The sequence below is a fragment of the Amblyomma americanum genome, chromosome 9 (genome assembly GCF_052857255.1).
Source record: "Amblyomma americanum isolate KBUSLIRL-KWMA chromosome 9, ASM5285725v1, whole genome shotgun sequence".
In the NCBI taxonomy this organism is placed as follows: Eukaryota; Metazoa; Arthropoda; class Arachnida; order Ixodida; family Ixodidae; genus Amblyomma; species Amblyomma americanum.
Window position 1 is genome coordinate 3,743,458 of NC_135505.1, and position 26,958 is coordinate 3,770,415.

General features: G+C 49.1%; 1 protein-coding gene across 1 annotated transcript in view; it reads left to right on the forward strand.

The window, feature by feature from the left end:
- RyR (Ryanodine receptor) overlaps positions 1-26,958 on the forward strand; it is a 1,185,515-nt gene that overhangs the window by 160,894 nt on the left and 997,663 nt on the right. Inside the window, 1 exon segment of the mRNA XM_077638630.1 lies at positions 6,852-6,950. Coding sequence (XP_077494756.1) covers positions 6,852-6,950 — 99 coding nt within the window.

Genomic DNA, 26,958 nt, shown 5'->3' on the forward strand with positions numbered 1-26,958 from the left:
GACACGTGCGTTAGCACACCATCTGTAAACTTACATGAGTGTGAAATTTTGTATCTAGATTTTTAACTCTCTTTTGCGTGCCTGGTGGGGGAAGCGCAGGCGCTTTGGGTTGTCAGTTGTGTGCATATAATCTGTGTTTTTTTCAAATAAACTTTCAGTTGTTAGTAGCGCTTGTCCTTGTCTTCCTTCTCTGTTCTTGTTCCTAGTCGCAGCGCTGGTGAAATTGTGAATATGTACCAACTAGCTCAAACCACCATTTTGCTACAGTTCTATTCTCTGTTCTGGGCCAGTGCCCTCATGACGTCATTCTTGGCCTCGACTTCCTGTCTGAGCATTCAGCACTCATCAACTGCGCCACCAGTCTTGGCCAGCTTGACCTTCCCCTTCCTGTTTAGTCACCGTCCCCAGTTGTACCTCGCCTTTGTGCTGTCGACTTTGTCCGTCTAACGCCTAAAGCCGCCACATACATTTCTTTCTCATCTTTTCCTCCTGTCCCTGATGGTCCCTACGTAGTCACTCTGGACCTTGACGTCGCCCTCTCGCGAAGTATTGCGCTTGCGCACACTGTCTGTACAATGTCGGCCAACCGGCGTACCTTCCGGTTCTGAACTTTGGCTTGTCTATCCGACCGCTCCCGCAAGGCATCTCACTCGCCACGCTCTGCCCGGCTGCCGAATGTGTCATATCAGTCGTGGACACCTGCTTACCTTCTGCTCATCAAAGCCTGTTGCCTGCGGCCACATCAACCGAGAAACCAACGGACGACTACGCCGACATGATCTCTTCTGACCTACCGCCGATGGAAGCCCACGATGTTAGGTGCCTTTTATCATCTGTTCGCGACATCTTCGACTTTGATGCCCGTGTTTTGGCTCGTACCTCTTAGTGACGCATCGCATAAACACTGGTGATGCCGCTCCTATCCACAGACGTCCGTACCGCGTGTCCAGCGCTGATCGCATCGTCATCAATCAAGAGGTGGACAAGATGCTCGGAAAAGACATCATCTAGCCCTCGTCAAGCCCTTGGGCTTCACCAGTTGTCCTGGTAAAAAAGAAGGACGGCAGCTAGCGCTTCAGCGTTGATTACCGGCACCTAAACCGCATCACAAAAAGGACGTATATCCTCTCCCGAGGATCGATGATGCATTAGATTGCCTCCACGGCGCCAAATATTTCTCTTCAATTGATCTTCGATCGGGGTACTGGCAAATTGCCGTTGATGAAAAGGACCGCGAAAAGACCGCCTTCGTGACGCCTGATGGCTTATACCAATTTAAAGTCATGCCATTCGGACTCTGTAACGCGCCGGCTACCTTTGAACGAATGATGGACTCCCTTCTTCGCGGCTTTAAGTGGTCGACCTGCCTCTGCTACCTTGACGATGTTGTGGTTTTCTCGCCTACCTTTGCCACGCACCTCGAACGCCTCTCCAGTATTCTGACAGTGTTCCGTAACGCCGGACTCCAGCTGAACTCATCGAAATGCAAATTAGGTCGCCTCCAACTCACTATTCTTGGACACCTGGTTGATGCTTCTGGTGCCCGCCCAGATCCAGTCAAAATTCAAGCCGTCAAGGACTTTCCTCTTCCTAGGTCGTCGAAAGATGTGCGGAGCTTTGTCGGCTTGTGCTCGTATTTTCGCCGTTTTATCAAAGATTTCGCCGGCATCGCTCGCCCCCTCACCGACCTTCTTAAGAACGACACCCGCTTTAACTGGGGCACTGCTCAAGGGCACTCATTTTTCTCCCTCGTTCAATTGCTAACCTCTCCGCCCATCTTAGCCCATTCTGATCCGTCGTCTCCCACAGAGGTTCGCACCGACGCCTCCGGATATGGGATCGGTGCCGTGCTAGCCCAACGTCAACAGGGACAAGATCGCCTCATCGCTTATGCAAGCCGCCTACTCTCCGCCGCAGAGCAAAATTACTCCATTACTGAGCGCGAGTGTCTCGCCCTTGTCTGGGCTGTAGCTAATTTCCGCCCATACCTGTTCGGCCGCTCATTCGCTGTTTTCACCGATCACCACGCTTTCTGTTGGCTGTCTTCACTAAAAAATCCCACCGGTCACCTTTGTCGCTGGGTTTTGCGCCTCCAAGAATATTCAAACTCAGTAGTGTACAAGTCCGGTCGTCGCCACCAGGACGCTGACTGTTTATCCCGGTACCCTGTGGAGGCACCTGACCTAGAAGACGCTGAGACCCTGCCCTGCCTCTTAGCTATCACTGCTCTCACCGATATCGGCAACGAACAGCGCCACGACTCATCTTTACGCCCTATCTTTAATGGCCTCCGCTCTGCGAACCGATCTCCGCCTCTGCAACTTTATCTGCTCCAGAATGGCATTTTATATCGCCGCAATCTACGCTCCGATGGTCCTCCATTGCTGCTCGTCATACCGCAACATCTACGCTCTTCTGTCCTTCAAGAATTGCACGATCTGCCGACAGCCGGCCACCTTGGCGTGTCCCGCACGTACGCTCGAGTGCGGCACCGCTTCTTTTGGCCTGGCCTGTATCATTCCGTCAAGCGTTACGTTGCCGCTTGCGACCTGTGTCAACGTCGGAAAAGGCCCTCCACTTTTCCTGCCGGTCTCCTACAACCCATCGACGTACCTCCGGAACCTTTTTACCGTGTTGGCCTCGACCTTCTTGGCCCTTTTCCCACGTCTCTCTCCGGCAACAAGTGGATCGCTGTCGCAACTGATTATACGACTCGGTACGCCATCACGCGTGCTTTGCCTACCAGCTGCGCTACCAATGTCGCCGATTTTCTTCTCCAAAACGTCATTCTTCACAATGGCGCCCCTCGTCAACTGCTCACCGACCGTGGTCGTTATTTTCTGTCCCAAGTGATTAATGACATTCTTCGTTCGTGTGCCACGCAGCACCAGCTCGCGACAGCTTACCATCCACAAACCAACGGGCTTACGGAACGGTTCAACCGCACGCTCACCGGCATGTTAGCAATGTACGTCTCGCCAGACCACCGAGATTGGGACGCTGCCTTGCCTTATGTGACTTTTGCGTATAACTCTTCACGGCATGACACAACCGGCTATTCCCCTTTCTACCTTTTGTTTGGTCGGCACCCCATCTTGCCTTTGGACACACTCATGCTGTCTTCTTCAGTCGCCACCACTGCTTACGCTCAGGACGCCATCGCCCAGGCCTCGCTGGCGCGCCAAATAGCCCGTAGTCGGCTCCGTGCCTCAAAAGCTTCCCAGAAGTCCGCCTACGACCGCCATCACCGGGCGGTCGAATATGAACCCGGATCACTCGTCCTTCTCTGGACGCTGTCACGCAGCGTCGGTCTCTCCGAGAAGCTCCTTTCTCACTACCGGGGCCCTTACCGCGTGGTGCGCCGTGTCACCGACGTGAACTATGAAATTGCACCATAATACAACATTTTGGGCGAGTTGGTTACCTACATTCATTATTACAGCGCAAAGACGGCACAGAACAAGAAGGGGACACAACAGCGCTGACTGTCAACTCAGTTGACAGTCAGCGCTGTTGTGTCCCCTTCTTGTTCTGTGCCGTCTTTGCGCTGTAATAATGAATGAAATTGCACCCCTTGCGTGCTCGCCATTGTCCTCCGGCCCCTCCACCGACGTCGTCCATGTCTGCCGCCTAAAACCTTGTCACGACGTTCATACGTCGCCACTCTAACGCTGAGACGGCGTCTCATCAGCCGGGGGTCCTGAAGCGGGAAGACGACGGCGAGAGTGAGCGAGTGAACGGGTGGACGAAGACGAAGACGACAACGAAGTTCTGACTGCGTTCTGAGTGCCGCTCGTAGCTGTTCCTTCGCTGGTGTACATAGCTGTAAATATATTCTTTCCCGCATCAATATAGTACACGGGGTAGATGGTTCTCGACATGCTGAATTTTCAGCCGCCAGTCCTTCTGACGCAGTTTTAAAAGCAGCGCAGTGCTGTCTAAAGTATTCGGCAGTCTAAGCAGTTCATATATGAGTGCCAAAACCTAGTAGGTCTCGTTTATACGTGTCATGCGATTTGTTTGCAAAAGTGATACTTGCCAAAAAATGCTAGAAACAGCAGTGTATGCCAAAAGGCTGCTCACTTCAGAGTTTTGATATATCAGTATATACCGGTCGTTTAGAGACGAAATCACCTTGGAGATTGTGCTGCGTTAATATAGGCTTGCCTGTCGAAGGCGCTCTTATCCGTATTGCAGCGCCACTGTTGCACGTACTGCCGGAGCCCTTTGAGAGTTTTTTTTCATGTTGCTTATTTTCTTTGTAAATATCGGGAGTTGCTTTCTGGAGACTTTGAAATGGCATGCTTCAGTAATAATCAGATTCCGGACAAACCCTTTCCGGCGTGCCAGAAACTAAACGAGGCCTAGATTCTGCTCCACATGACCTTCTTTTTCAGAAATAAAGCGGTGATCAAAAGCTCTGCGCTCGATGTTGTAAGAAGAGGCGCGAACGGCTTTCTAATATCAGAACCTAGATGGCAAGGTGCCCGTCATTAAACCCTGCCCCTTCTGTTGTGGAATTTCTGACGGTCACAAGAAACACGCCGGTAAAGAATACCAACGCAAGCGCACCACAACAGATGCCGTCTTCACCTCTCCATGTAGCATTTTTAGCCCCAGCGTAAACGTCTGCATCCGTCGAAACCAACAGTGTGACGCTTCTAGTCCTAGCCTACGTCGCTGTGCCAGCGCGTGGAGTTCTTCATATATTTACGCTCTTCAAGCAATCTCCACGCTCCCGAGTGAATGGTGAAAGATGCGCATTTCCGCATGCGGAGAACATTTTAGCATCAAATTAATACGCCGTGTCCTTTGTTGTTCGAAATGTTAAAAGAAGAAACTTGAAATATTTATGGTCACACACGTTTAGGGTAAAAAGATTTTAAAAATCTTAGACAATTCACCCGATGTGTTTGCAGTGCGATAGCATTAGAAGTAATTCCACTTCCGGTCCGGTAAATACAATTCCCAAAAGAGAATTACTGACCCTTGTGTCGTCACTTCCCTCAGCCAATGGAAATTATCAGGTTTGGTCAATTCCTTTGCCTCCAGCCAATTAGCGAATTTTATGATCGACGACATTTCCTTCCCGCTGTGGCTTTTAATGCGACAGCATTCACCATAGCTCTCGACAAAGGCATTTTTGGGCGGGAGACCTTTTATGAACTAAATTTTTTCATATAATGTAAGATTGCACTATAACAATCAGTATATCCGCACATCGCGCGACGGCAGTCTTGTATTTTTTTCCTATGACGTTTTTGCTATGGTCAAAAATGTTTCCCATTGGCTTTCTATGGCAGTCGTAACTGCTCTGTGCGATCGTTGGAAACAATGTCAAAGAAATATTTTGCTACATATTCGAATAATGGATCATTACCTTCAGTATTCCCATAAGAGTGTCTTACGACTTTCCAATTTTTAAAATTTTTGCCCGAGAAAGCTGGGCCTGCTAATAGTAATCAGCATCACTGCTGATGCTTGGGCCGCAGCTGCAGCTTGCGGTGAAAATTTTTCTCGTTTGTGGTCACTTTTGTGCTCTACTTAGCGCGGTAATTAACATTGTGCTCATATGAAACGTTTGGCCAGCTCGTTCATTTAATGTTCAACTACGAAATGTAAACAGCGAGCTTTATGTTTGATGCGAATTTGAAGCTATCCCGAATATCTTGTAAAATGAAAGCTGGTGATGACTGTAACGTGATCAACGGCCCCTAGAAAAATGTTACAGTGAAAAGTGCTGTTGCATTACTGAAGAGCACAGAGCACAACGCCAGGTCTGGGTGTTGCTGTCTTACTTTGCAAGATCGAAGAGTTTGTGCAGCTGTCTACTGCAGCTACGCGGTCTACCTGACATTCTCGGGGTATATAGTAGAGCGAGACGCCACAAGCCCCTCTCCGGGATCTTCACCTGGCAGCCACTTTCCGGTTGTCCATTCCTCCGCTCTCGGCGCGGCAGGTGGCCTTTCGCTCTGCTGCCGTGTTACACCTACAACGACGACTTCGACGCAGGTCCCTAAGAGCTGCGCTGTAAGAGAAAAAGAAAAAAAGAACAGGAGGCAGAAGCATCGCCAGCCACATAAAGAATAATTGTTGTTCACCATACCGGCCTGTACGCTTTCCCGCACGCACTCTGCACGCAGGGGCGGGCGCAAAGAGCTCGCAGTTCTCGGAACCACCGAGGCAGCAAAATGCGTGACAGTGAATAGTAATAGCAAATGTATAAAAGGCACTTGACAGTTTGCACGAGCAAAACAAAAGCAAAACGTCGCACGGAACGAATGCAACGCGGGGAATTCGTTTCAGAATGGGCAATGCAGACTGGCGGTAATATTGTGAAGCTTGGCGTCTGTTGTAGAACTTAGCAGCACGGAAATCATTCACTGCTTCGGGATTAATGCACTGTGTCTCTCTCCTCTCGTTTGCGGCAGCCTGCGTTATCATAACAATGAACGCTTACAACTCAGTTCCACTGTTTCATATCTTCGTGTAAACTAGCCGGTCAAATGTATACGATGGAAAGTTGCGACGCAAGGGAAACGAGGACAACTTGGAAGAAACATAGACCGCAGGACAAGCGCTTGTCCTGTGGTCTATATTCCTTTCATGTCCTCATTTCCTTGGCGCTGCGATGTTCCATTTCACTAGTTCGTTCCAGCGTGTAAGGGGGAGTAGAATGGCCACTTGCAATGGGTGCCACGTTTCAGTTGCAATAAAGGGGACAGATGAGAATGTATCGCGCTGAGTCTCAGATTAGTTTTCATTGCCTCTTGTGCGCCATTTCCGTCTGCCGGGCGTTTATTGCTATCTGGCACTGCCTGACGCCCTCCCCTCTCTCTCCATCTTCGCAGAACTTTCCCCCGGAGATGCTGTCGTGCGTGCTGGTGCTGGAGCAGGCGCTGTCGGTGCGGGCACTCCAGGAGATGGTCACGGCCGCCAACTCAGACACGGTCAGTGCCTGTCCCTTCGTTCCCTTCCCGCTTGCTGGATGCATGGGAGCACGCGTCCGGGGTGATTAGGCTCCGACTATGACCTGCATCGTGTGTTCCTTCGGCGCTGCCTCTTATGACGCTGCCGGAACGAGTGACACGTCCCAGTCCGGGGGGTGAGGCATGCCACGTAGCAACGGGTGGCGTTTAGGCACGCCCTACATCTCATTCTCGTTGCTCGCGCAACTACAGGGATCGATAACTGCCAATTTATTTGCCTTTGGTGCAGTGCATTTCAGTATCTGTGAGGCGGCTTATTTATCATTCTAAGCGCTCGGCTCCGCTGCCCGGCACGGTATCGCGGCATCGATGCCCACTAGATGGAAGAAAGTGACGGAAAGAGGAGGAAAAATGCCAAGATTCCCCGCAACAACTACTTCCTAACGTGCCACAGAGCACTGAAAGAGGACATAGTGTGCCTGCTTACGCAGCCCAAGTGGCGGCCCGGCGAGGGGCATTGTCAGCGCGGCCCGAGAAGCTGAGGACAATAACGGGAATGCCGGCGGGTGGCTGTCGCGTCGCAGGAGGCCTAACGAGCCGCGCAGACAGGCGGCCCGAGAGGCGATGCTGACGCAGGCAACACGAGTAGCGTCCTTCGGCAATTTTCTTAGTGATCGACGCCGATTACGCAAAGATGTTGTTGAAAGGGATCATCCAAAAATTATGCAAGCATGAAAGTGAGCTTTGAAGTGTCGTTTTCTGAGCAATATGTTTGAACGGCGGGTGGTGGCGTGTGCCATTACTGCAGGTCAGCAAATGTGCCCTTTCCTTCAAACCGAGGCGCGTCTTCGTGCCAGACGGTCGTAGTGAACGAGTTTGCGGTTTGCTTTAATTCAGTGCCGTGATTGGCTCCAAGCTTATTGTACGCCCACGCTGTCCAGGCGCCGCGTATTTGGCTGTGGGATGTGACGAGAACAAGCCGTGCAACCTAGGCGAATAAAGGGAACAGAAACGGCTTCTTCGCTGGAAACCTAATAAAGCACTCTTCGTGGCTGGCTTTGGTTGGAATGAGAGATTCAAAAGCATTATTAAGGTGCACTTAATCTGTGAAGGTCTGTGACTTGTTCCTTCGGGAATGAGTGACTTATAAAGATGCTGTGAAGTGCTGCAGAGCTCGTTACGTGCGACAACATGGTCATCTAAAATAAGATAAGCAGTCAGGGAAGTTGCTGTTGCAACATTTCTTTTTCAGCAGCGGTGGCAAATGAGGACAGGGCACAAAGACAATGGCAACACACAAACCCTTAATTTCAAATTTATGCACAAAGTCCCTGAGCCACTGCATCCATACCCGTAAAACAAGCGCCCAGCAGCGGCTCAGAAGGTACACTCACGTGACAAAAGGTGGGCGGCACACGCAAAGGTGAAAAGAAACAAGAAATAGAAAGGATCCTGCCAAGATTACATACAAATGCAGGGAGAAGCCCAAGCACTGTTAACAAAAACCATCAAGAAGTGGTGAAATGGTGATCATGAGCTTTGTACAACAAGCGAAGAGCTAACAGGTGTGCGCTCCGTCCTCGCTTGCTATGCTCTGCTTAAAAAATTATGGCCCACAAGGGGCGCCGTCTACGCAAGTTGTGCGTTGTGCTCTTCGTCCAAGCGTCAGGTTCCTGAATGGGCGAAAAAGGAAGGCACGTGTAAAGATCAAAGAGTCGGAAGAGGGGACTTTTAGCCCAGGGCTAGTGTTTGGCGTGTTTCTCCACTTTTGGAGCATCCTACACTGCTGGCCTGCCTTGGGTCTCAATGATGCGGATATGATGGGCTCCGACTCTCCCACCACTGATGACGCTCTTTACTGATGATCCTTCGCACCTCCTGAAAAGCGTGTTCACTTTCAAGGAGCGTACGATGTTTCTACGATATGGTTTGAGAACATTCTTAAGCAAGGAAAATGCTAATGGACGAGAAGAGCACCAGGGCGGGCGCAAAAAGAAAAACAGGCAATAATGAGGCATTTATAAAGGTATACATATGTTGTTTTTTTTCTGAATGAAGTCAGTCGCGAGTATGCGCCCCTTCTTGTGCTCTTGTCTTTTTCAGCGCATTTCTCTCGCTTAAGTATGTACGCCCAACAACGTGGACTCTTTTAAGTCTGGAAACATGAAAGCTACGCTCGCCTGGACTTCTGTCTCTCGTTCCTTGCGCAGCTTTTATGTTTTCAATCCATGTTCGCTTTCCTTGCCCTTTTACGTATTGCGAGTTTCAGGTTAATTATTTCGCGCTGCGAAATAAAGTGGCACGTGGGATGCACGTTATTGAGCTTGCCTGCTTCTTTAAGTCCGCAATACTCTAATGATCTTTGTGTAAAGTCTGAAACTAGAATCTCCGCTCGGCCTCCATCACTTACATCTCAGCAGGCTAAGTGGCTTTAACCCTTTAACCACCAACCCCGAGCTGTACTCGTCATGAGATAATGCACGAAAATTGCCAATGACGAGTCGCACTCATCCGGCCTGATGTTGTGCCACTGCCACCGCCAAAGACGAGTTACGATCGTCAATTGCGTTGCTTGCAATTTTCAACCCTACAGAGTGGTAGTTGTCCACGAAAAGTTGTTGCGCCTTTGGTGCGTGTTTTAAGTTTACCAACAGTCATCTTCGCCAAAATCCGCAAAGATTTCGCGAGTTCGGTATGTTTCTTCGGGATTCATTTGGGGTTAACGGTTAACGTGGATAAGCAGTGCTCAGTTCTCGGCTATGTTCGCGCCTTTTGGATCGTGTGGGTGATTAACGGCTACACCGCCTCCCAGAAACTGCACTTGTCGAGACTGCTAAGATCTATAATCGAGGTTTGCATATGACCGCATCGATGCGCTTGCATGCTTCTCTGCTGATTGTTCGTCCGTGACCGCAAATTCTTTATATCTTCTATTTCCGTTCATTTAAACAATATGCCAACTTTCTCCTCTTCCATTTGCTGTCCGAGAACACTGACGGCTGCCGTCACTGCTGGTGAGCGTGCGCGCTCTCTATTTTTTTTACAACACAGCACTATGCACATGTCTAAATCCACTTGCACAGCTTTTTCTTTGCACGAACGGACTTTCCTGCATACGCTCTCGGTCCGTCATCCGCTGTCTCTGTCGTGCAGCGCTCCCTGGCATTCGAGCTGCAAGGACATGCAAAGGTCAATAAGTAAAGGTTTCTTGTCAAGAGAAGAAACTCTCGGTCACTAACTGGCCGACTTCATTGACGTTCTCAATTAATCAGCATGTGTACGTGGCCAACTTCGGGCATATTAGGACGACGGCACCACCAATTGCTTTGCAGAAAGTAGCCGAAAGGTTCTCTCCTTTGTGGGGCAACACACGCTAACGTAGGAATTATGTACCAGACTACGTCGTGCTATCTATTCATCAATTTATAAAATCCCAGTATACAATTTTAAGTTGTAATTCAGCACAGTTGGACGTGACTAAACCGGCAGTCGCTTGTCAGGACTGACTAAATGTGGAGTAATAAGAGGACTGACTTGAAGGGTCTGGCGCAGATCGTTGCTCGAGCTGCGCCAAGGCGGCTATATTACTCTTCACCGCCCAAATGTAGCTGATAATAAAAAAATGGCTGCGGTTCAGCTCTGGTTAAACCTAGAGTGACGCGGTAGCTACAACTGGCCGAGTGGAACTCGCTCAACTGAATTGCAAAGTCAATCTTTCGCCGCTGCGTTTCGCTGGGCGTTCCTTCTTCATCTTCGTCCCTGGACGTGGATTCACTCTCCCCTTCTCTCCTCTTCACTCCCCTTTCCCCCCAACTCGGTTTCGCCGGCGCGCCGCGCCGCCCGCAGCTGCTCCGAACCACGTGACCAATCACGTCAAACCACGGCGCCGCCACGCTGTAGGCTCGAAATGCTAGCGTAATGTGGTTATCGCTACAAAAAAGTTTCTAGAAAGAAAGGGCTCACAGTCTTTGCTGTCCTTTCAGGTGAAGAGGTTGCGACAGCTGCAATGCGCCCCTCCCCCTTACTTTCTTCCGCACTCGGTAGGCGTACCGCTTGGGCAACCCTCACGATAGGCTACTGCGGCAAGTTGGTCGCTGTGTAAAAGCGCAGTGGAGGGGCAAGGCAGGCCGCCAACAAACGAAATGGGGAAGTTTATGTCCCCCTTCATTGCGCTGTTTCAAAAAGAACATTCGCATTGCCTTGCAGATCGCGTAATGGGTCTACGGCAGCGCTGTCTTGCCCAGGAACCGTGGTACCACAGTCAACGTTTTCATTATAAGCCTCGAGTTTGTGAGATGATCAGAGTGTAGAGCAAAACATGTAGAAATTCCACCTAGTAAGGCTGTTGAATTCCAGAGTTATAAGCCTTGTGTCCCGGAACGAAGTCCGTTTACAGCAAAGTGAGGTTTCAAAGAACTGGCTGCAGCGCAAAAATTGCTTATGCGAAATTAAAAAAGAAATGCTTGTACGAAATCTCACTGACCCGCCTCGGTGGCTCAGTGGTTAAGGCGCTCGTCTACTAAGCCAGAGTACCTGGGTCGAACCCGACCGCGCCATCCGCGTTAAGATGGAGGGGAAATGCAAAAGGTGCCCGTGTGCTGGTCGATGTGAGTGCACGTTAAACGTCCCCAGGTGGTCGAAATGATTCCGGAGACCTCCAATATGGCACCTCTTTCTTCCTTTCTTCTTTCGCTTCCTCCTTTATCCCTCCCTTACGGCGCGGTTCGGGTGTCCACCGAGATATGTGAGACAGTTACTGCGCCATTGCCTTTCCTGAAAAACTAATTTTCAATTTTTTTTTAGTTCCACTGCCTTATCAAAGCCAGTTGGCGGCGTTGGTGTGGAATTCTTTCATTCACACTGTGAGTAGTTAAGTACAACCGTATCTTCTTTCTATTTTCGCTGGAATTGCAGTATAGGAAAACGGTGCCGCTGTGTGGTGGGCAAAGCCAACCACTGAGGTCTTACCATGGAAATAAAGCAGCAGCTTAAACACATTGGTATGAAGAGGTGCAGCTGTTAAGCAATGCGCCACTACCCTGTTATGGCACGCGCTGCCATCGGTGGGGGTTGCGAGACCCATGTTGTTCCTGAGGAATCTCTCGCGGCTAATCATCAATTCAATTGCCATGGTGGGCAGTTTACTCACATGCCAGTGGGCAGTTTGTGATGCCGCCCGTCACAACGTCACGTGACCAAGGTGGCCTACGTGCTAGAAGCAGGCTTGGGACAGACAGACAGACAACCATTTTTCGGCGGAGTGGAAGCGCTAGGGCACTAAAATGACAACCACAGGAATCGTTTACTCCAGACTCGGGGAGTTAGTGATTGCCATTATTCAGCTCAAATGCGCAATTTTAGCGACCAGTTTGATTTTCAATTGACCCGAATGTGGTTTTATTTTAGGCGACAGCTGAAGAGTCTCAGTGCAGCGGAAGCCGCCATCGCACTGCGGGAAGAAAATAAATAAACAAAAACTCATATCTTGGAGATCGGTATCCGAACCCGCGGCGTGTTAAAAAATCACTTCTGCTAGCCGATGCTTCAGACCACTACGCCATCGTGACAGCTGGCTTTTTAAGCATGGTAGTTTTGACTGAAAATATATTTTATTTACATTAACCAAACTGTTTACAAGCTTTTAGGAAACGCCACGAAACACATCGCAAAAAGGCAGAGCAACAGAGCACTAGACGCGAGGTAAGGCTGAACACATAACCAAGAGGGAGTGCCACTCCAGTTTAAATTCGGTCGGTTGATACACTTCCCTCCTTTGAACAACCATTTGGGAGGAGTCTTAATATCCTGCCTGTACGAGCTGCCCAGCCTTCGAGCTCTGCTAGCAATGTCGTTGTCTTCGTCACGTACCAGCGTTCACGCGTTTTAAACTGCCAGTCTCTCACGCTGTAGTTTGAAAGCGTGTCCTTCATCATTTTCCATCCATGTCCGTGGAAGCGTCATTAGACGAGCATGCAGCAAACCGTATGAATGGCGGGAGATTAGAAGCAGTGAACATACACTCAAATTCCAAACACGACAATGAATCGAAATATGTAAAAGCATGAACGGACAACTCGGAAATAACAATACATGACATCTTCTGAGACACCTCCTTGACTCAGAACAAACACGTCCCGTGCAACAAAGTCAACTGTATAGGGTATACAACCTGGGCCAGAGGGCGTTGCGGACGCCAGTGAACAGCGCCCTCTCCGAGCGACTCCTCGTAATTGATCAGGCTGGGCGAAGAGCTTCGCCACTAACTTGTGTGCGTCCGCGTCGCCCGCACGCGAAAGGAACTTGTTTTGCGTGCGCGCATGCTCGTTCGTTCTCGCTGGCGCTTCGGCGCCGCCCTGAGAAGAGCTTGCTTCGCGCACGCTATGCTCACTCCGCTCGTGCGTGCATGGACGCCGTTGTGAGAGAAAAGCGTCCCCGCTGGAGGGTGTTCCTCGCGCTTTGACACTGTTGCGAAAATTTTGCGCATGCGCTCGTGCTTTAGAGAAGGAGCTGTTCATGTGCCCGAAAAGGCACTGTTCTCGTCACACCTAGTTTCTTGCCCATAGTGCATAAACACTTGGCGTATGAAGTGAAAATTTGAAATGAAAGGCTTCCATCGAACGAAACTGTTTTTTTTTTGTTTCTTCGTGTCTTCAAATTGTGTTTGCTCAGCTTGATCTCGTTGCTTCCTCCGTGCATGTTGGTCGGACGTTTCTGCTACCATTTTCTTTGCCCTTTCCGCGGTGTTTCAATGGCTTTGGCGCTAGGCTGCTCACCCCAGTGTCACAGGTCGAATCGCGCCGCGTTTAGATTTGGGCGAAATACGAAAGCGCATTTCGCGATGTCGGTGTGCATTAATGAACCCCATTCTGTTGAGGTCTGAGAATTTTTAGCATGGTAAGGCAATGCCGTTCCTACCGGTCTCGCGCTTGCCTAGCCGCTCTGCCGAATGGTCCTAATTACCGCAGATGGCGTTCTTACATATCTAAAAAAAAATATGTCAATCCGGAGCCCTTCAAAAACGGCTTTGCGCACAATCTACGTTAAATTGGGACGTTAAACTCAGAATTTAATGGCACGACTCAGTTTTGATGCGCATCGATGGGGCACGTAACGCTATTGCGCGGCCGCCCGAAGTCTACAGTCCGTGGTCTGTAATCTGCAGAGCCACACTACTACCGCGTGTGTACGACAGAGACTCAATGTTAGTTCACATGTGGAATCGTGTCTGCCATCTTCGCCTTCGCAGTTGTATGCGCCACCAGTTTACATGGTGTCGGCCGAGTAAGTGCACATATATTAATGGCCCGCCAGCGCTCTCAGTTGCCGCAGGGGATGGATCATTAGTACTATTTTTGATCAATATTGCAGCGCCCGATACTACACCGATATTGATCTGTACTGAACGATTCTTGCCACCTGCGTGATATTTGTTGACAGCACACACGGCAAATGCGTCATTTCAGGGAAGCCCATGAGACAAGCAAGACGCTTCCCGCCCTTAGGCAACCACGGTACCGCATGCCACTTCGATCACCGCATAAAAACCGCCCACCGATGGACATAATCGGCGCACTGTGCAGTCGTCAGCCATTCGCCGCGCCCGCGAGGAAACGGGCGCGAGCAGCGCGCGGAGATAGCGCGCGCGCAGCACGCCAACAAAGCCAGTCCGAGCGCCGCGTCGCCGGCGCGCCCGATCATCGCCTGACCATGCCGCCGCTACGCGAGAAGCACGGCGCTGTCGTCGCGCAGCAAACTTTAGGTTGGGATGCCTGTAGACCTATACATAAATATGAGGTTACAACTGAAGACCTAATTAAAGAGCGAGCAGAACGCTATCTAAACACGCATGAGCGTACCATACAACCAGACCACCAGGGGACAACTAATCCCAATTTAAACGATGACATCGCAGATGCAGAGGTATGGTTAGCGATTGGAGAACTGCGAAAAACACCCGCGGCAGTACCAGACAAAGTAACAAATAAGGCTCTCAGGAACTTAGACAGAACGCCGATCACTGCGGTTACGGACCCTATGAACAAATACTGGCAGGCAGGCAACATACGACAGGAGTGGAAACAAGCGAAAATCACCTTTATTCCTAAAGCGGCTAAGAAACTCAGCACAGAAAATCTACGCTCCATTTCATAAACATCATGCCTAGGCAAACTAAGAGAGCATGTCATACTCAACAGGCTCCAAAACTATGCGGAGGACATTAACCTCCTACCTGAAACAATGTTAGGATTCAGGGCTCGTCTATTTACCCGGGACATACTCTTGCAGGTTAACAAGGACATAATTGAAGCTGACGAGGGAACAGGAACCAAAGTAATATTGGGTATCGACCTTATTGAAACTTTTGATAACGTCACCCTCAAAGTCATTTTGACAAACATATCAGAAATCAACCCCAGAGAAAGGACGCACAATTACAACCGATCCTTCCTCTCTAACAGAACAGCAGTGATAGCGATCGGAACAATAGAGTCTCCCCCAATCACAGAGGGAACCAAAGGAACGCCACAAGGCTCTGTCCTGTTCCCTTTCCTTTTTAACTTTTCCCGCATCAAAATTGCCCCCAAATTGGCACAAATACCAGACCTACATCACACGTTCTGTGCAGATGACATCACGCTTTGGGTAACGAAAGGATGCGAAGGGTACGTAGAAGACGCACTGCAAGAAGCAGTGGACATGATTGAGACCTGCGCATGGGAATACGGCCTCACTTGTTCAGAGCAAAAATCTGAACTCTGTGATAAGACGTGAAAATGACGTAGGAGAACTACAACTTCCCCCTCGCAAATAAACGTGTATGTCAATGGACGGTCCTTCAAAGGGGTACAATCCATGAGAATACTAGGCTTATATTTGCCTTCATCTTCAGGTTAGCGCGCTATAATTCGGCACAAAGACTAGTTACAAAAACAGGACAAGACAGATACGCGCACGCACCTGTCTTATCCTGTTTTTGTACTAGTCCTTGTGCCAAATCATAGCCCGCCAACCTGACGACGACAAACCAACTGGCCGCCATTACAGCATTTCTTATGTTTACAAAAGATTGGAAAGAATAATGGCACTGCGACTAAGCTAAAAAGCGCTGTAGAAGCGACGGCGCGATTAATCCGCCGCATATCTAATCGAAGACAAGGGGTGAGAGAAAGAGATTTGACAGGCTAGTGCAGGGCTTAGCGCTAAGCAGGATACTCTCAACTTACCGAACGCAGCACAGGACAAATTGGATAGCATGATACGGCAGGCCTAAAAAGCCGCCTTTGGACTCCCACTAAATGCCTCAACCTAAAGGCTTATGAGGTTAGGAATATACAACACTTACAATGAACTTAAAGAAGCCCATTTAATGGCTCAAACGGCGAGACTAGGCAATACCAGAACTGGCAGGAATATTCTAACCAAGCTTGGAATTACCTTTAACCTACGAATAAAGACTGCAAAGTAGACTTTCCTCGCGACTGTAGGGCAGCCCTACTAGTCAAACCTGCTTCCCAAAAACATGCATCTCATACACCACGAGGGTAGAAGACAAGCACGAGCCAAAGCCTTATACACAATAAATACGGACAGTGCGACGGAGCAATTTTTGCAGATGCGGCATAATAAAAACATACGAATGCCTTTGCAATTGTGGCTGTAGGCTAGAATGGCGACCACATCGTCTCCGCAACAATCAAAACCAAGTCCTCTGAAATGGAAGAAGAGGCAGCTATTGCCCTCGTCCTAACGCATACCCAAGAGAGCGCCTTCTCAGCGACTCTCAAATGGCAATCAATAGTTTCCCCTAAGGACGAATGACAAACACATTAAAATCCTTAACGCCACTATATTCTCAACAAATTACTCCGAACTGATATCGGTCCCAGCCCCACTGCTTTCAACTGTAGGGTAAAGCCCTTTACTGATTGATATGTATCAAGTGCTCAGCCGTTTCCTCCTCCGCTCCGCACGCAGCGCACACCAAAGTGTGCCGCAAGGATCGGTAATAGGGCCTTTACTGTTTTCAATATATATATCAGTGATATGATTACAGGTTTTTCCTCAGAAGTTGCGATAAACATTATGCAGACGATACCATTGTGTATTCAAAAATATATTCCTCTTCTGACCAGCAAAAACTTAGCAATGATTTGGAGAAAATTAGTTTCTGGTGTGATGAGTGGCAAATGGAACTAAATGCATCTTAAACATGTTTTATGTGCATGACACACAAAAAAGACCCCTTAACATTCCCTTACAGAATCAATGGTGAAGCATTAACTGAAGTAACCGATGTCAAATACTTAGGAATTCATCTTAAACAAGACCTAAACTGGACAACGCACATTGACAACGTTCGCAATAAGGCCACGCGGAAGCTCTGGTTATTGCGAAGAAAACTTCATGATCCCACTGTAGAGGTAAAACTACTAGCTTGCAAGATGGCTGTGCTTCCAGTGCTGACTTACGCTAGTCATGTTTGGGAGCCGTATACTAAACAAAACATATCAAAATGTGAATGGGTACAAAACAAAGCTCTAAGATTTATTTTCAACTCGTACTCTAGAACCCAATCAGTGTCTCAACTTAGAAACAGGGCCGGGCTGACAACTGTGAAGCATAAACTGCAGTTTAACAGGCTAATATTATTTTTTCATGTGCTGACAGGTAGCTAGCTATAAGCTCAATTTAGACCAATACATCAAACCACTGAATACTTCTGGCTGCAGAACAAAACATTCCAAACATATCACCCCTCTGGACTTTAGAACAGATTCTTTCAAATACTCTTTTCCGGTCCGCACTGTTGACGAATGGTACAAATTACAAAAAGAAGTAGTTCAGTGGTTGGATTTAAAAGCTTTTGAAAATGCCCTCACGAAGTATTTGTGACTGGTTTGACTGCTTAAAACATAGTGACTGGCTAGTTGGTTCTGCATACTGGAAAAATTGCAGCGCAGCAGTAACAAATACAAGACGAGAAGGACGCAAACACAAGCGCTGACTAACAGCGCTTGTGTTTGCGTCCTTCTCGTCTTGTATTTGTTACTGCTGCGCTGCAATTTTTCCAGTGGTTTGACTGGTATGTGTTTGACCCACTTCACATGTCATTTTGTCTTAATCCCTCCTATAATGTTTTCTATTCGTATTTGTTCTAAGGCGGTGATCTGTTAATGTATTGCATCTAGTTTTTGGTTAATTCACCAACTCCTCTCTTGGCAGTTGCTGACAGTATGAATAAATAAATAAAATAAAATAAAATGTCTACCTCGGGGTACCTGACTCTATATTTCTTAGTCCGCAAAACTCCCATCCTGGCCTCAAACAACAAAGAGCTTCCCCTAGAATTATCATAGACATTTTCATTGGCAATTTCTTGCTTAAACATCATGTATGTTCCCAGCGCAGATTTCGTCAGCATCCCTGTTTTCCACAGAGCTCTCTCTGTTTCTTTAATCTTTTTCTTAACCGATAATTGCTGATTTGCCCCCTACTGCTGTCCAGATATTAGCTCGTCAATTTTCTAGTTCGCTTTGCTTGTTCGCTTTGTAAACTTTCTAGTACGCAGGGGTCTTCAGCCTCCTTGCGGAGGCTGAAGACCCCTGCAGTAGAAACCACTTCTGCGAGCGAGATGGTCTCCGATGGAAGAAAAATTATTTTTCTACAGGCCAGCGCTTCCTCCTCGTAGTTCCGAAGAGCCTGCAAGCCTCTGTCTTGCCGGCCATGCACGACGACCCTACATCTGGACATCTTGGGTCAGCACGTACGCACCACCGTACCCAGGCACGCTTCTATTGGCCGAAAATGCAGGCCACGACTGAGTGGTACGTCACCAGCTGCACTCAGTGTCAACGATATAAGCGCCCTACCAGCGTTGCATCTGAACAGCTTCACCGTGTGACACCACCTGCTGCACCGTTCGAGCAACTGGGCATAGACCTCCTGGGCCCATTTCCCAAATCCTATAATGGCAACCGCTGGATTCCGGTTTGCGTTAATAACCTTGCTCGGTATTGCCAAACGGCAGCCCTGCCCTCGTCTAGGGCGTATCATGTGTCCCCGTGTATGCTGCGCTCCACAGTTCTCCGCCATGGGCCACCAAAAGTCATCATCAGTGAGCGTGGTCGGCAGTTCAGCGCTGACGTCGTGGAGCAGCTTCTCCGTTCCTGCGCATCGCATTTTCCCCATTCCTCGCCTTACCATCCCCAGACGAATGGGCAAACTGAGCGCACGAACCGAACAATCATCAACATGCTGTCAATGTACGTTGATTCACAGCACAAAAACTGGGACAGCGTCCTGCCGTTCATCACCTACGCTTTCAACACTGCGCGCCATGAGACAATTGGCTTCAGCCGCTTCTTTTTACTATATGCTCGCCCCCCACACCACACCATGGGCACCATACTACTTTTCTCTGCCAAGCATCATGAAGATCCGTCCACTGCTGAGACACTTTTTCTCTCCGATGAGGCCTGGAGCCTTGCCCGCCTCCGTATCCTCACCTACCAAAGATGGGTCCAAAGCGCGCTACGATGCCCACCGTCGTCACGTCACTTACAGCCCTGGTGATTTCGTCTTGTTGTGGCGACCTGTCCGAAAGCGGAGATTGTCCCAGAAGCTCCTGTGCCACTACGATGAACCCTATGTTATTATTGAGCAAAGCAGCGAGCTCAATTGCTGCATAGCGCGTCTCACGGCAATCGGCCGTCGTTCTACACGAACTGAGGTGACTCACTTTGCCCGGATGAAGCCCTACCATTCGCGTGTTGCTTTTTAACTCGCCCTGCGGGCTTCGGCTGCGTAGGGGGAAGTGTGTCGCCCATGAAGAGGCGATGCCTATTCTATTTGGTCGGCATATTGGTCGGCATCGCTGAGTACGCAGAAGAGGAGGAGAACTGAAAACTGGAGAGAAGGAGAACTGGGTGGTTGGTTGCGTCTCGTGCTCGGCAAGCGGACCCAGCTAATTGCAGTCACCCGTCGTGGTCTGCATAAACACCTGGTCGTAACAATATGTTATAAGTGCAGGGCACACGTATGAATGCAGTGCGTGCCAGAAGTAAAGGCAGAATGATATATTGGGGCTCAACTGTCTCGTTTCTGTCTCAAGTATTAGCTCAAACAACACACACACGTACACGCACACACAGCAATATAAGCACCTAACCTCTCGTCCAATAATAGGGCCTTGAGGGCTTGTCTTACATATTAATTACTCAGTAATATCGCCAGAAGTTTTTGAATACGACAAATAACTCGAGTTTAAAAACGGCTGTTAGTGAGGGCGAGGGCAAGGGAGGGCCAGCAAATTTTTCGAACTGAGGATGAGGGTGAGGAAGGGCTGGATAATTTTTCAAAATGAGGGCGACAGTGAGGGAGGGCCATGAATTTAAAAGTGAGGGTGAGGGAGGAAAAATAAAAATCAGGGCATTTGCCCACCTCTGGTCCGGAGAGAGTAGTTTGAGCTTGAATTTGATCCACGCGATTGCCATACCAGCGAAGGATGGGGGTGCCAAAGTATTATCCCGCTGCAGGTTGTAACAGTAGTGCGGCGGGGGAACAGACACGCCTTAATATCAGGGCAGAAAACTGAGCTAGTAGGTATACGTTCATTATAAAAAAAAAAAACCAGGCGCTAACAAACACGACACAGAAGGGACACAGCGCTTACTCGCAACTACAAGAATTTTTATTCAGAGGCTTCTATATATTGTCACCGAAAGCCGGCAGAAAGTGCAGAAGGGCACACCAGAACAAGCGAGGCAGACACGCTCAGAAAACGAACGCACGAGCCGGGGAAGACAAGGAAGACCAGCGGGTGCTGTCCCACCGCATGGCGGCGCCATTAAATGGCTGACACTAAATAGCTAAAAGGTTAAATGGCTAAACGCTAAATGGCTAAAAGGTTAAAGAAACAGAGAGAGCTCTGTGGAAAACAGGGATGCTGACCAAATTAACACTGGGAACATACAGGATTTATAAGCAGGAAATTGCCAAAGAAAATATCTATGATAATTGTAGGGGAAGCTCTTTGTTGTTGGAGGCCAGGACGGGAGTTTTGCGGACTAAGACAAACAGAGCCAGGTACCATGAGATACACACGTTGTGCGTAGCGTGCAGAGAGGAGGAGGAAACGGCTGAACACTTGATACTTTTCTGTTAAGGGCTTCACCCTACAGTGGAAAGCAGCGGGGCTGATTTATCCAAGGCATTGGGGTTTAAGGATAGTGAAGGGAAAGTAGATTTTAAGCGGGTAGAAGTAACCAAGCGAAGCTTATCTGATTAATGGCTAAAATCAAGAGAAGAGTAAAATTTCATAAGTCATGGCTAGGTGGCTTGAGCCACCGCCCTATTTGAGGGGTTCAGCCGTATCCATCTATCAACCCATTCATCCATCCACTGCGGCATTGCCCCTCCTCTTGCAAAGGGCATCACCCCGATGCCGCGGAATCACGGAAATCTGGAATACAGTCTGTGGCGCCGGACTTGGCAGAATAAGTCCTAGCGGGCGTGGTAGGGCTTCATCCTGGCAACTTGGACGATTTCGGATGCCGCCTGCCGCCTGGAGGAGCGAACAGACTCTTGCGGGAGCACTTCGTAGTCAACGGCACTAAGTTTGCGCAGTACCTCGTACGGGCCGAAGTAGCGGCGCAGAAGTTTTTTTGGAGCGGCCCTGCCTACGCAAACACAAACTTGATGGCTAGGGTGGTAAAGCATCACCCGGTGATGAAGGTTGTAACGTTGAGCGTCGCTTTCCTGCTGGGTACGGGTTCGCTGTCTAGCTAGCTGGCGGGCGGCTTCTGCGTGCCGAACGAACTCTTCAGCGCCAGCGACGGAGGGACGTGCAACGTCTGGCAGTAACATTGCGTCCAGCATAGTCGCGGCTTCGCGACCGTGCACCAAACCGAACGGTGTGAAGCGCGTCGTCTCTTGAAAAGCAGTGTTGTATGCGAACGTGACATAAAGCGAGATCTTGTCCCTGTTCTTATGGTCGGTGTCGACGTACATGGAAAGCATGTCGGCAATGGTCTTATTAAGCCGCTCAGTCAGTCCGTTTGTTTGAGGATGGTAGGCAGTGGGTCGACGGTGACTGGTGCCACTGAAACGCATAGCTTCCTTGGTAAGGGCTGATGTAAAAGCCGTGCCTCTATCAGTTAAAACTACCGCAGGTGCACCGTGACGGAGGACAATGTTATAGATGAAAAAGTTCGCAATTTCGGCAGCGGTGCCGCAGGGCAGGGCTTTCGCTTGACAATACCGGGTGAGGTAGTCGGTGGCAACTATAATGCACCTGTTGCCCAATGATGATGTCGGAAATGGTCCCAGCAAGTGCATCTTAAGCGGAGTAGCTTAAGCGGAGCGATCTTAAGCGGAGTAGCTGAAGCTTTGCTGCGAAAATTGAAGAAAGAACGTAGTAAAAAAGGTGACCAAGATGAGTTCACCAAGAGCAAAAGTAGACCGGTTGTCGTCCCGTACGCCCATAAGGTGGCGCACAATTTGAAGCATGTTGCAACAAAATATAATGTTCCTGTGGTTTTTTTCCGCCCCAAAGAAACTGGCTGGCTTGTGTGCGTTAAAACTGATCTCAACAAGGTAAGCAAAACTGAATGTAAAAACGGACATTAAGCTCCGATTGTTAAATGTGCCGTTGGAGTCGTCTCACATGCGGAAAGAAGTATATTGTACAAACCGGCCGCTGTATTAATGACCGACTAGCAGAACATAATTTACAAAATGGCACTGGTTCTTCATTTGCCGCATCATTGTAATGCCTGCGGAGAAGAAAGGAAGATTAAGTGTGTGGCAAGGCTGAAAGAAGCAAAGGTTTTAAACAGAAGTAAGGACCAGACAGCCCGTGAACTGTTGGAGGCCTTCTATATTAAAAGAAACTGTAGCGATTTTGTTAGTGCCCCATCTATATCCGTTTATAAGAATGAAACTGCTGTTTTAGATACACAGGGGTGAAATACCTGTGTGCCTCACCTATCTTTTATGCACTTTCTTTGTAAAACCCTCGCGCGCATGTTTGGTTCTTGCTACCCATCTTGATAGTTGTCCTTGTATTCATTCGCATTCGCGGTGAATAAAAAGTTGGAAGTTGCGCCTGTCCCGTCTCGCTTGCTATGCGTTGTCTTTTTCGGCGCTACAACCCTTTTGTTGAGTTGAGTTGAGTGGTTGTAAACTACCGGTGGGATTAGCCTTGCAGTTGCTGCCGGCAATTGCTCCACCGTGGCGACACTTAAATAGAAATCACAGAAACACTGTCCGCAAAAACCCAAATAGACACTCCTGAGGTCACCATGTGGAGGCCAAATCCGTGTACTGCAGGTAAAGTAGAAGAAGGCGAGAAGCATCCCTTCTACTCGACTGGCTCCCGCGCGGGAAAACAATGTCCTGAAGAGAACTGTGAGGAACTCCTGCCTTCTTGAGGAATCCGAATAACACAGCCCGTTCCGCGTTGTACAAAGTACAGCACAAGAGGCAATGTTCTATGTCACCACACACACCACACGTTGAACACAATGGTGACAACGCTAGGCCAGTCTTATACATCCACGCCGGCGTACGAGCAGAATCCGTGCGAACGCGGTGCAGCAAAGTGGCTTGGTACCTTTTGAGACCCTTGGTCACACATGGCTGATGAGGAGAGCTCCACAAAGAACTGAAGTGGCACAACACTACATCTCTGAACATTTGCTTGACTTCATGAGGGACTACATGTACTGGAATCCCAGAGAGAGCTGTATGGGCGAGGTTGTCTGCTATCTCGTTGCCTAAGACACCTATGTGCGAGGGCACCCATTGAAAACGTATAGAGAAGCCTTTGCTATGTAGATTCTGCACCAAACGTAGGGATCTAAGACTCAAGGCATCAGTGGGGAACCCGTACTCTAACCTTTAAAGGGCAGATTTTGAATCCGTAATTATGACAGTAGGTTGAGGCGTACAACACCGTAGCTTCTTCAGAGCTGCCTCAATGGCAACGCTTTCGGCCATTGTGGAGGACACGACTTTAGTAAAACGAACAGACCAATCATACTTCAAAGACGGACTATGAAAAGCAGCTGCACTAGATCCTCTGACCTTGTCCACAGAGCCGTCTGTAAAAATTTGAAGATGACTGGCATATTCGGTCTCAAGATGTTCCAGTACGAGCGAACGCATTGCCGCTAAAGGAGAATTCCGCTTAGCGCGAACGTGGGGAATTGTCAAGGAACAATCGAGGCTCGGAAAGGACCAAGGTGGCTTCAACGTCTTAGGTCGATCTCGAAGGTCGAGACCCAGAGAACGAAGAGTATTTAAAGCCAAGTACGCCCGGGACTCAGATCTCTTTCGAAGGCGCTGTAGAAGCGCTCTCCCGGCAACAGTCTCTCTGAGGCGGCCAATTTGCAGCAAAAGTCTTTGTGAAGCGGCTAGCCGAAGAGGCTTCGATTGAGACTCATACAGTACTGCATTGTTTGGAGCAGCCTGCGGAACGCCGAGAGCCCTCCTTAGTCCCATTCTGTGCAAAACCTCAAGGCGTTCCAGCTGCGATACCGATGGGGAAATTAAAGGGAGCTGGTACATTATGCGACTTTTCACCAGGGCATCGTGAAGCTTGATCATTGAAGCAGGATGGTTTCCCCATTGCTCACTAGCAATTCTACGAAGCACATTGAGACGCGAAGATAGTGAAGCCACAATCGAGTCCACAGCTCGTCGCCACTGTAGAGGTGAGTCAATAGTGACACCCAAAAAACGTATGTGGTTAACCTGACGAAGGCAAGACTGATCAAGGTCTATGCTCAGCCGCGCATACCGTCGTCCCCTACCTGGAAACAGGAAGAAGCCAGATTTTTCCACCGAGAGAGTCAACCCAACACATTGAAGGTAACTTTTAACTGAAAGCACGGCGTGTCGCGCTAATAGAGCTAAGCGTTTGTGTTGATATCCGGTTAACCAAAGACAAATGTCGTCTGCATATATCGACATAAGGACATGCCTACAATGTTTTTGCACTTTTGCGGGAAGACCAGCCATGACAACATTAAAGAGCGTTGGGGACAGGACACTACCCTGAGGTACCCCTCGCGATACCGCCCTTTCGGAGCTTATTGTACTGCCTAACCGCACTCAAAATTTACGATCACTGAGAAATGAGTGAATGAATCGCAGAAGATAGCCTTGTACGCCTATGACCTGCAGACTGTTCAGTATTGAGCTCTGGAGGACGCTATCATAAGCCTTTAATACGTCTAGGAAAATAGCAAGAGTTGAAAGGCCAAAAGCACTCTGATGTTCAATGTGGCTTATCAGGTCCAGGACGCTATCTTGCGCGCTTAAACCTGTGCGGAATCCAGTCATGCATGTTGGTAGTGCCCTTCTATCCTCAAGCGACCAAGACAAACGCTTACTTGCCATCTTCTCCATGATCTTAGCCAAACACGACGTCAGCGACACAGGACGATACGAGGCCGCGTCTGTCATCTCTTTGCTGGCCTTCAGCAGTGGGACTACACAATCCACCTTCCATGAAGGGGGAACGTCATCAGACTCCCACACTCGATTGAGATAGGTTAGGAGCATCTTCCAATGTTCCAGACGCAGGTTCTGTAACATTTGATTGGTAATGCCGTCAGGACCTGGTGCACAGCGACGCCGCAGGCTGCAGAGCGCTGTCTGTAGTTCTCGAAGTGTGAACGGGGCGTCCATAACAGACGGAGACGTAGCAGGCAGAGCGCAGGGATGAATGCCTGGTCTGTAATTTACAAATGCATCCGCAAATTCCTCTGCCAAGCACACGAGATGTTTCTGCGTGCGCAATGCAAGCGCCTCGAAAGGTTTAATCGGACGAGAGCCACCAGCAAGACTGCCAACGACACGCCAAATTCTCGTTATCGGTGAGAAAACAGTCAAACTAGCGCAAAAGGATGCCCACTGGGACCTACAGAGCTTGTTCGCATGACGTCTAATGGCAGAGTTGAGCCTGTTGAAAGTTGTCTTCAAGGCTCTGTCGTCCTTCTTCCGCAACAGTTGTCGCTCCGCCCTTCTGCGCGCTGCGCAGAGGTTCCTGAGTTTTAAATCCGGAGTCGGAAAATGATCAGGTAGCTTGAGCGCCGCGGTAGCAGCCATCTTAGCATAAATCATTTTGTCTGTCACATTACCGGAAACACAGGCTAAGTGCTCCCTGTATTTGTCCTAATTAACAACATAGCAAATTTTAGGACCACGCAGATGGAAGTCGGCAGTAAACACAAATATCGGGTAGTGATCACTTCCCATTCGGTCAGCTCTAGTTGACCACTGCACACGGACGTCAGGTGAATGTAAGGTTAGGTCTATAGATGTGGGTGAGGTTGGAGGCCGAAAGAAAGTGGGACTTCCGTCATTGGCCACGCACAGGTCCAAACTGTCGATGACTTCTACAAGTTGGCGTCCGCGAGGATCTGTGTTCCTGTCACCCCAGGCAGGGTGGTGGGCGTTGAAGTCACCGCAGATGATTCTGGGTGCTGGGCAGCGGTCACAAAGTTGCTGGAGGAACAAAGCCATATCGATCTTCTTCCGCGGGGACACGTATACTGATGCAATGGACAGAGTTCGGAAGGCGATCCGAATCCTCACAGCCACTACCTCAATACTGTCGGTGCAAAGATCGGTGACGTTCAAAGCCACATGAGGAATCTCCCTTCGTATGTAAAGGGCGGCACTTCCTGCGAGAAAAGACTTTATGCTGCAATTCTTGTGGGCGACGTATCCCGGCAAAGACCTCCCGCTTGGCAAGCCAACCTCCGAGAGGGCCAGTACTGGAACACAGGTCTCTTTCAAGAACAATTTTAGTTCTGCTAATCGACTTATAATCCCAGCGCAGTTCCATTGCATGATAAACGGCACTGTTCTAGGGTTTTTATTTGCAACAGGTTGAAGAAAACTAGCCATCTAGGAGTTGAATTTTTCTGCGAAGGCGGTGATCAAGGTCTCAAAGGAAAACACCAGCTGTATAAAGTTCTTCAAAGTGTCAGGCTGCATCGCTTGGCTATATGAACGCAGG